Source organism: Benincasa hispida, unplaced genomic scaffold, assembly GCF_027475165.1.
Source record: "Benincasa hispida cultivar pf3 unplaced genomic scaffold, pf3_genome.v1.1 HicScf1848, whole genome shotgun sequence".
Classification (NCBI taxonomy): Eukaryota; Viridiplantae; Streptophyta; class Magnoliopsida; order Cucurbitales; family Cucurbitaceae; genus Benincasa; species Benincasa hispida.
The window spans coordinates 628,461-638,457 of NW_028326240.1; the positions used below are offsets into that span (position 1 = coordinate 628,461).

The 9,997-nt window shown below is 34.8% G+C and overlaps 1 protein-coding gene across 1 annotated transcript; it reads left to right on the plus strand.

The window, feature by feature from the left end:
* The first annotated feature begins 5,063 nt into the window (after positions 1 to 5,063).
* Positions 5,064 to 9,460, plus strand: LOC120085415 (synaptotagmin-4-like). Its single transcript, XM_039041376.2, has 13 exons — positions 5,064 to 5,439; positions 5,539 to 5,643; positions 5,785 to 5,835; positions 5,962 to 6,082; positions 6,223 to 6,350; positions 6,545 to 6,646; positions 6,747 to 6,821; positions 6,911 to 6,990; positions 7,083 to 7,233; positions 7,319 to 7,549; positions 7,630 to 7,929; positions 8,211 to 8,324; positions 8,915 to 9,460. The coding sequence occupies exons 1-13, from the start codon at positions 5,335 to 5,337 to the stop codon at positions 9,059 to 9,061; spliced, it is 1,710 nt and encodes a 569-aa protein (XP_038897304.1). The 5' UTR covers positions 5,064 to 5,334; the 3' UTR covers positions 9,062 to 9,460.
* Positions 9,461 to 9,997: the final 537 nt, after the last annotated feature.

Genomic DNA, 9,997 nt, shown 5'->3' on the forward strand with positions numbered 1-9,997 from the left:
CTACTGAAAATATTTTTAAATATAGCATAATATTATTGTCTATCAATGATTGAGTGATAAACACTAATAGACATATATTAGTGTCTATCAATGATAGACAATAATCTTTTGCTATATTTGTAAATAAGTTGATTCATTTTTCTATTTGAAAAAAGTCCTATATTTAAGATTTAAATTCTATTTTGGTCCCTAAACTTTGAATATTGTTCTATTTTGGTCTCTAAACTTTGAGTATTGTTCTATTTTGGTCTCTAAACTTTAAAAAGTGCATGTTTTAGTACTTGAACTTTTAAAAAATGTTTATTTTGGTCACTACTGTTAAGATTACTTTAACTCCTTAAGGATAAAATATGTTTAAGGATGAAATTGCATCTTGCATGGGTTGAGCAAGATGAAGGTGAAGTAAAATATCAACCGTCAATAGGCCAAAATAGTGAACAACCCAAATCTTGGATGTAAAATGACTTTTGAGATCTCCTATAGAAAATCACTTTACCACCTAATTCAAAATTGAAACCTTAGATTTTTTTAGCATGACTAACTTATTTGGTGGCTTAGTTATCCAAAAATACAAATCAGCTCACAATTATGTTTAAGAGTTAACAAAATCTAGTAGAGACCAAAGTAAGTATTTTCTAAAAGTTAAGGACTAGAATAAACGTTTTTTATAATTTAGAGATTAAAATTGAATAAGATTTAGAATTCAATACAAATTTAAGGACCTTTAATATTAATATTGTTGTTTTCAAAACTTATTAGAGAAATATTGTTGTTTTGAAACTTATTAAAGAAATATTGTTGTTTTGGGAATTCGAGGCTAGAGGTCGAATGTTGAGAACTCGACTAATCTGGAGGTCGAACGTTGAGAACTCGATGAACAAAGAAAAACTTGGAAACAATACATAAGCCGAAACTAGGGAAATCTCGCGAATCTCGCTTAGGTTGTCGAAGGTTGAAATTTCGACACACATCCACCCTTGAGATTGCAGGTTTATTACTTTTCTTTTTCCCTCATAGAGGAAATAAAGTAATGAGATGGTATACTATATGTATCTGTGTACTCGAGCTGCTTTTAACAACCTATGCATTTTGTTATCATTTCGAATTAGACAGAGGCTTGTGGGATTGACGTGAGGGGGTGGGGATGGCTATATTTCTGGGAGCGAACTCCAGGCGAATATGAAGCGCATGGATACAAGTTATGCCTTGGAATGAAAGATAATTCCGAATTAGCTTTGTCTACGAACAAAAAAGTAGATCCATAATCAAAAAAGTGTTTGTGATTGTTCTAGAAGAAATGAAAGCTAGTAATCATTAATGAAAAAATAACAACAATAACAGAGAGAGCGAGATATTGAGAACGAGTGCGAGAGCGAGAGCGAGAGCTTAGGAGAGAGCGATTCTGAGAGAGCGAGATCTTAGGAGAGAGCGAGAGTGAGAGAGCAAGAACTTAGGAGAGAGCGAGATTGAGAGAGCAAGATCTTAGGAGAAAGCGAGATTGAGAGAGCAAGATCTTAGGAGAGAGCGAGAGTTTTCACTTTATTTGAACTTTCCATAGAAATATATATAAAAGAAGAGAAAAAAGAGCTAATAAACATACTATAATTGAATAATCATTAGACTATAATTGAATATATTAGATTATTATACTATAATTGAATAATCATTAGACAATAAATTGAATATATTAGATTATTATACTATAATTGAATAATCATTAGACAAAAAATTAAATATATTAGATTATTATACTATAATTGAATAATCATTAGACAACAAATTGAATATATTAGATTATTATATTATAATTGAATAATCATTAGACAACAAATTGAATATATTAGATTATTATAATGTAAAATTTTATTGATTACAAAAAAAATAAAATTGAATATACAGTAGATTATTATAAAAAAATTGAATATACGATAAATTATAATAAAAAAATTGAATATATAATAAAATGAATATATAATAAAAAAGTATTTATTATTCAATCCCTAACTATCTGGAGCTTGTCTTAGTAACGAAGGACACTTCCTTCGATTATGTCCTAACTGGTTACAAAATCCACATCGTTGTCGAGTAGTTGGTTCTGTCCAATCCATCTCGTTGTGATAACGTAAACTTTTCGGGTGTCAGTTTATGTTTATCGTGTCGGGTGTCAGTTTCAAATTCAAAAGTTCAACAAAGCAATTGAAGATATCAAAGGAATAAATCGGAGTTGTCTAAGTTTTTTTGACAACATTAGTTTAGAGCAATGGACTTGCACATGATGGAGGATTCAGATATGGGTGGATGACAAAAAATCTATCAGAGTGCATAAATGGATTCCTCAAAGAAGCTCGAATGTTGCCTATAAATGCTCTTGCTCAGATAATTCTTCAAATGCGTGAACTATTTCGAGAAAAGAAGAGCATAAATAAGGGATGTATTGGAGCGTCAAGATAAACCCAGGACCTGTTGATCCCAATGTTTTGTACGACCAGTCCATTCATCGATCATATGTTGTATGGCGAGATCGTACTACTGGAGAAATATCTTGCAGACGTCGAGAGGCAGGATTTATTCAGTTGGACTGGCATCTGATCACAGCCTTGGTTGAGAGATAGAGGCCCGAGACGCATACATTCCATATGTCTGTTGGAGAGTGCACTATCACTCTACAAGACATAGAAGTGTTGTTGGGGTTATCTGTTGACGGTGAGCCGGTCACCGGAGTGATGTACGATGGCTAGTTAGAAGTTTGTCAACTGTACCTCGGTGCGACCCCATCTGCCGACAAGATTAAAGGATTGAGGTTAAGTTTAATATGGTTAGGAACACAATTTCGTGAGCTCACAGATGATGCAGACGAGGAAACCATTATAAGATATGCACAAACATATATACTACAAATGATGAGTGGAAGTCTGTTTTCAGATAAATCAAGTCATTTTATTCACTTGATGTTTCTGCCACTGTTAGCTAACCTCCATGATGTGGGGCGGTATTCATGGGGTGGAGCATGCTTGGCATGGTTTTATAGACAATTATGCAAAGCAACAAGACCTGAGGTTCGAGAGATAGCTGGGTCTCTCATACTTTTGTAACTATGGGCTTGGGAGCGATTTCCAACAATGGCTCCACAGCTACATCATGTTAATGACACTCAGTTAGTTGGACGAGCCTACGGTTCTTGGTATGTTGTTTTAATTCAATTTAATTTTTATATCACTGATCTAGTTAATTTAAATTCTAAATTATCAATTTAAAAATTTAGGTGGAGAGACAAAATATGTGTGACTAGGACAACCACACATGTAGTCAACCAGTATAGATACATGTTTGATCTACTTCAACCTGAACAGGTACATTACACTAAACCTAATTGATTATTTTATTCACATTTTTATTGTATTTGTCTTTAATATTCTCTAATATAATATTTTGTGTTTCAGGTTATTTGGGAGCCATACAAAATTATTGTGCATACTTTGCCTAATTTTTGTACAAATGGTCAAAACATATGGCGGACGATGAGTCCTCTCATATGTTTTCACATTGGTAAGTGGCATCTTCCTGAGAGGGTGATGAGACAATTCAGTTTTTGGCAGGATATCCCATCGCCTTGTAATACTGAACCCGTACTGCATGATATTGACCTAAGGACTAGAGATTGGTCCGAAAAAGTTGCACATTTGGTAGTGCGATGGCACTATCGTGCAAGGTTTATTGCAGTGGGAGTTTCTCTTGAACATTTGACACAGATGTCACTCCAGAATATATTCATTGGTATAATAATATCACAAGGCGCTACGCCACTTGTCCGAGAGCAGCTGTGAGTCATCTGGTAAATGAATGAATATTATCTATTTTTTTTTAATTTAAATTTATTTTAAATATTGTCTAATTGTTTTATAATTCACAGAGATCGAACAACATTGGACTCCGTGAGGTTACGAATGATCCGAACCAGGTTCTTACTATATGTAGTGACAACCAAAGCTATATGGAGGAAATTCATTATATGTACGATATACCTATTGTTCCTCCACCAGCTTCTAGACGTAGAGGACTTGTTCGGGAAGAGGATGAGTTTGATGAGGTTGCACATAATGTGGAAGAGTTGCCCCCTATGACATAGAAGCAGAGTCAAACTGATTATGTTAGTCCGATGATGATGATGCCAGCATTTGGTTCAGGACATTATGACTCAGAGGCTGGTCCTTCGTCTTCATACGTGCATGGACATGGTCGAGGTCGTGGAGAGCATAATGAATATTTATATTATGAAGCGCTTGCAGAGGTACCAGAGCAACATCAAGAAGAACCCAAGCAACCTCAAGTTCGAAGTCGATGACGACAACCAACTTGAAATCGACGACGTCCGCCTTGTGGGACACATTGATTTTTGTAATTATTTTTATATAAATGATATATTTAATTTACATTTTTTTTTTATTTTTATGAGTTATTATTTTTTTAATTTATTCTTTTTAGAGTTTAAATAAAATAATAATAAAATAATAAATATTTCTAGAATTTTTTTATAAAATGGAAAATTAAAAAAAAAAGAAAGGATTAGAAAGAAGAAGGTGGAATGTGTAATAATTAAAAAGGAAAAAAAAAGGAAATTTGTACGGTATTCTTGCTCTCTATCAAAATCTCGCTCTCGCTGACGCTCACGCTCATGCTCTCTCTCAAACTCTCGCTGTCTCCCATAATCTCACTCTCGAATTTGATTGGGAAGTTCAGTGGCAAAAAGAAGGAGTTCATTAGCTCATTATTTAGTCAGACTTGCTGAGATGACAGAATTCGTTTGAAAACAACAATATTTTCCTAAAAAAAAAAAAGGTCGAGGGTTCAAAATTCGACCTATTTGAAAACAACAATATTTTACTAAATAGTTTCTAAAAGTACAATATCGTTTTAATTTTTCCCAAATTTAAACCTATATTTAATCATAAAAAATGATGACATGGACCCCGCAGAAGCAGGAAATCATTAGGCGCGTCCACGTGGCACGAACGCGCAGCAGTTAACGTGGAACCAAGTACCACAAAAGCTCCTTGTGAAAAATGAAGAAAGAAAATCCGATCCACTGTATGCAGAAAGAGACGCCAAACCAAAGAAAAGAACCAATTCTTCTTCTTCTTCTTCTTCTTCTTTCGACGTCCAATTTCCGATCATGGAACAAATCTTCACTCTCACATTCTTCTCTTCCGACATTTCTTCATTGCCTTCCCGTTCGGAGATGCCGTTCGCCGCCGCACATCTCAGCTACTAGCTTCTTTCTTCTTCTCTTTCGTTTGGCTTTGATATTCTCAACTAGACATCTTCGGATCTTCCCTCATGTCGTTCTTTTCTGGTATCTTCCTCGGCGTTGTTGTCGGTGTCCTACTGATTATCGCTCTTGCTCGCGCCGGGAATGTTCGCGCCAAGCATCGTTCCGATTTGGTATATATTTCTTTTGCATATTATTTGTTACGCGTTGCCCTTGGCTTGATGCAATGCTCTGTTCTTGTACTTGTTTTTTTGTTTTTTTTCGCGATTTAGGCTACAACTATTGCGGCATTTGCAAGGATGACGGCACAGGATTCGAGAAAAATTCTTCCCAAGGAGTTTTATCCGTCGTGGGTTGTATTTACGCAGCGACAGAAGGTTGGTTAGTTTTCCGTTTTTTTTTTCCCACTTGATCGATTGGAAGATCTCATTCGATACTAGTGTCTGGATGTGGCGGCGATGGATTAATTCAGGATTTCAATTTCATGTCATAATTTCTTTGCCATTTGTAATTTGCAGTTAACTTGGCTCAATCTTCAGCTTGATAAAATCTGGCCATATGTTGACGCGGTAATCGAAATCTGCACTTCTCGGATGCCTTAACTTATTAGAATATGGTTTTGATCCTCGAGTCGATTCGTCTTTTTCCTTTTGTTATTATGTTCTGGCATTCTATGGAATGGCCGATTTATGTAGGCAGCATCGGAGCTGATAAGGAGCAATGTGGAGCCGGTTTTAGAACAATTTCGACCGGCAATATTATCTTCTTTGAAGTTCTCAAAGTTGACCCTGGGTACTGTCGCTCCAAATTTTACAGGTATTAAATTGGTTTAATTATCAAATCATTGCAGCCATAAACCAGATTCATTACTAGTTATTACTAGTTATCACTACGTTCTAAATCAAAACCATGTGAATTCACTCATATCGATGCATGATAGGCGTTCTGTTCTGTAGGAATTGCTGTACTTGAAGACGAGCCAGAAACTGGTGGAATAACTTTGGAGTTGGAGATGCAATGGGATGGTAATCCAAACATTGTTCTTGACATCAAAACTAAACTCGGCGTTTCCTTACCAGTACAGGTAATAAAGAGTTTTCTATTTCTGATGGTGAAAATTTGTTTAATAGACATTATGGTTTGTGAATATGTATTAAATCATAAGAAATAAACTCTTGCTTCTTCACATGTAAATGTTTTCATGCAAGTTTAAAAGCAGTTACATAGCTTCTTCTCCCTCATCAATCTCCTCTCTTATTTCCTTACTTATTTATTTAGGTAAAAGATATTGCATTCACAGGGCTTTTCAGATTAATATTCAAGCCATTGGTTGATGAGTTTCCTTGCTTTGGAGCAGTGTGTTATTCTCTGAGGAAAAAGGTAAATTAAGAGATGAAGAAGATTATATAGTTTTGTAGAGACTTTTTGTATGGTACACTCGAGACTAATGCATCACAATTATTCATGTTTCTAATGGCAGAAAAATCTTGATTTTAAACTTAAGATTATTGGAGGAGACATATCATCCATTCCTGGGGTTTCTGATGCTATTGAGGTAAATCAGACTTATTTGATCTTTCTGGCTCTTGTTGGTACAACAAATTTCTGTAGTATAAGCCAAACTGATGTACTCTTCTATTCCAGGAAACAATTCGAGATGCTATTGAAGGTACTATAACATGGCCAGTTCGGAAGATTGTGCCCATCATAGCAGGAGATTATAGGTCTGTTAAACAACCAGAAGATGAAAATTTACTTAATGGTCGGTTACCATTAATATTTAACAATGTCATGCTCATATGTTTGTTATTTATAGCGATTTAGAGGCAAAGCCTGTTGGAACGCTAGAAGTGAAGCTTGTGCAGGCAAAGGAATTAACCAATAAAGACATTATAGGAAAGTCGGATCCTTATGCTGTGCTGTTTGTACGGCCATTGAAAGAGAGAATGAAAACAAGTAAAACCATTGTAAGACAAAGTTTTTCTTTTCATTTTGTTTTTGGTTTTTAATGGCTGAACTGAAATAAGTTTTCCTTTTGTTTTGTCCGGTCAGAATAATCAATTGAATCCCATATGGAATGAGCACTTTGATTTCGTTGTTGAAGATGCATCTACTCAGCACTTGACTATAAGAGTTTTTGACGATGAAGGAGTTCAGGCCTCTGAACTACTTGGCTGTGCTCAAGTAGCATTAAAGGACCTTGAGCCCGGTAAAGTGAAGGATGTTTGGTTGAAGCTGGTCAAAGATTTGGACATCCAAAGAGATAACAAATACAGGGGTCAGGTCAGAACTCCATGACATCGATTCCAACGTATTTTGGGTTCTATTAAATGGAGTTAATTAACTTTTATGCGTGTACACAGGTGCATTTGGAGCTTCTTTACTATCCCTTCGGCACTGATCAGAGCCTCTATATAAACCCATTTAACCCGGATTATGCATTGACCTCAGTGGAGAAGGCTCTAAAGCCGGCTCCGAATGGTTCAGAAGATGCAGATTCTGGAAAACAAAGCTCCCCAAAGAAGAGGGATGTGATTGTAAGAGGAGTGCTATCTGTGACAGTAATTGCTGCCGAAGATTTGCCTGCTGTAGATTTCATGGGAAAAGCCGACCCCTATGTTGTTCTCATTATGAAGAAATCCGAGACCAAAGTTAAAACCAGGGTGAGGCTCTCAATTTTGAATTAAAAGAAAGAAAGACTATATATATATACACACGCATGCACACGCTCTAGTTTGCAGCATGTCTTTTGACAGCTTTCTTTGATTACCTTCGTACTAAACATTCATTTCATACTTCTCTTGTTAATAATCCTTCAAGTTGATTGTTAATGATTATCATCATTGTTACTATTTCCTTAATGATATGTTAACAAGAATGAGAATTAACTCATAAATGTTGGAATATCAAACTCTAAAATCTCATCATTGGATGATTTCACTAGGTTGTACATGACACCCTGAATCCTGTCTGGAATCAAACGTTCGACTTTCTGGTGGAGGATGCATTACACGATATGCTAATTGTAGAGGTCTGGGATCATGACACTTTTGGAAAGGTAATCTTCTCCATCTCAATCAATTTAACTGTAGAATTTGTCTGACTTGGGTGGAGCAAAAATTGAAGCCGAGGCATTTTATATGTGGTTTGAATATTACTTTGATTCGTAAAACCTAACGTATAAATTATTGAAGACGTCGATTGAGCAACTGAAAAACACACAAATCATTACAAATAATATTTCCCTACCAACTAGTTCGTGTTCCCCACCACTAAACTTCTGATGGTTAGAAGAGAGGGGAAGATAAGAACGCTTTTTTTTTTTCCTCTCTGAGAAAGTAAACACATGTTAAAAATTTAACGGTAGTCCGTTTGAATTTCCTACTTCCCACCCTTGAGAGGTATTTTCTAACTATTAGTATCAATTAGGAAATAATATTGCACTTCATCAATTAGGAAATAATGTTGTACCTCTTATTAAGATAGCATATTAAATTACAACTAAATAATAAACTTTTAATATCAAACAAACATCATATCTCTTGCTCGGGTACCCATGTTAAACTACGAATACATCCAAAAACTCAAGTTGATGGGACGGACAGAGTATATTTAATTATCGAACACTTGTTTAATGTTTATATACAGGATAAACTGGGGAGGGTCATAATGACGTTGACAAGAGCGATATTGGAAGGGGAAATTCAGGACTGTTTTCCACTGGAAGGAGCCAAATCAGGACGGATTTATCTGCATCTCAAGTGGGCAGCTCAGCCAATATTCCGAGATACTTGATGAACAAAAAGAAAAAAAGTCTCCTCAATTTTTCAAGATTGACATTCATTGATTGATGAACCGAAAGCTGCAGCGCCTCGTCGTCATCTTACTTAGGTACTTGATTTAAATTATGTAATTAAAATACAAAGTCAGGGGTGGGCGTTCATCTCTTCTGATCAATTCTTTCATTTGTGGGCTGTGTTTAAATAGATTAGCGTTTATATGTTTCAATGTGTCATTATTTCCATTCTTTTATTTCTTCTGTAGTTTAGCTTATTGAGTGTGGTCAAGCGATTGGATATCGCTCCAAATATATGGGCCTTAACTAATAGGCCCTGAGAATTGTCATAGAAATTATTGTAGACGAAACTTTGATGAACCAAAATCAAGTTAACACATATTGTTAGGGTTTTCTTTTATCTTTCTTTCTGGTTGAGTTTTAGGTTTAATGAGTGTGGTGTGAGGAATGTAATTGTCAATCCAAGTTACAAATGCCTTGATTGAATTCAAATAAATTGATCTTCTCTAAATCTATTGGTTTAGAATAATGTTTTAACGATTTTATTGATATGTTTAGAATGTTTTCTTATGTGTACAAAATACTTTTTTTTTTTTTTTTTGTTAAATTACAAATTTGGTCCTTATAATTTATAAATAGAATTGAGTTTTTATGGTTTGATAAAATCTTCTAGTTTGATAAGTTCAGACCATATCGGTTTATCGATAGACTACTTTGAGAATTTATCAAACCATAAAGACTAACTTCTAATTTTAAGTTTTTTATTTGTTTTTTTTTTTTTTTTCTTTTTTAATATAATCTTTTGAGAAGTTTATACTCAATCATTTGAATTTTGTTCTTTGCGTATTTCAACAAAGATGGGCTGGGATTTGAACTTTTGATTTTAAGGAAGAATAAGACAATTTTTTTTTAAAACAATATGTGGGATAAGAAAT

Excerpts from the sequence above, each read along its gene's own strand:
- LOC120085415 (XM_039041376.2), top strand. The coding sequence starts at position 5,335 with ATGTCGTTCTTTTCTGGTATCTTCCTCGGCGTTGTTGTCGGTGTCCTA. Across the intron at positions 5,440-5,538 it reads CCAAGCATCGTTCCGATTTG|GCTACAACTATTGCGGCATT; the intron begins GTATATATTTCT and ends TTCGCGATTTAG. Across the intron at positions 6,647-6,746 it reads GTTATTCTCTGAGGAAAAAG|AAAAATCTTGATTTTAAACT; the intron begins GTAAATTAAGAG and ends TTCTAATGGCAG.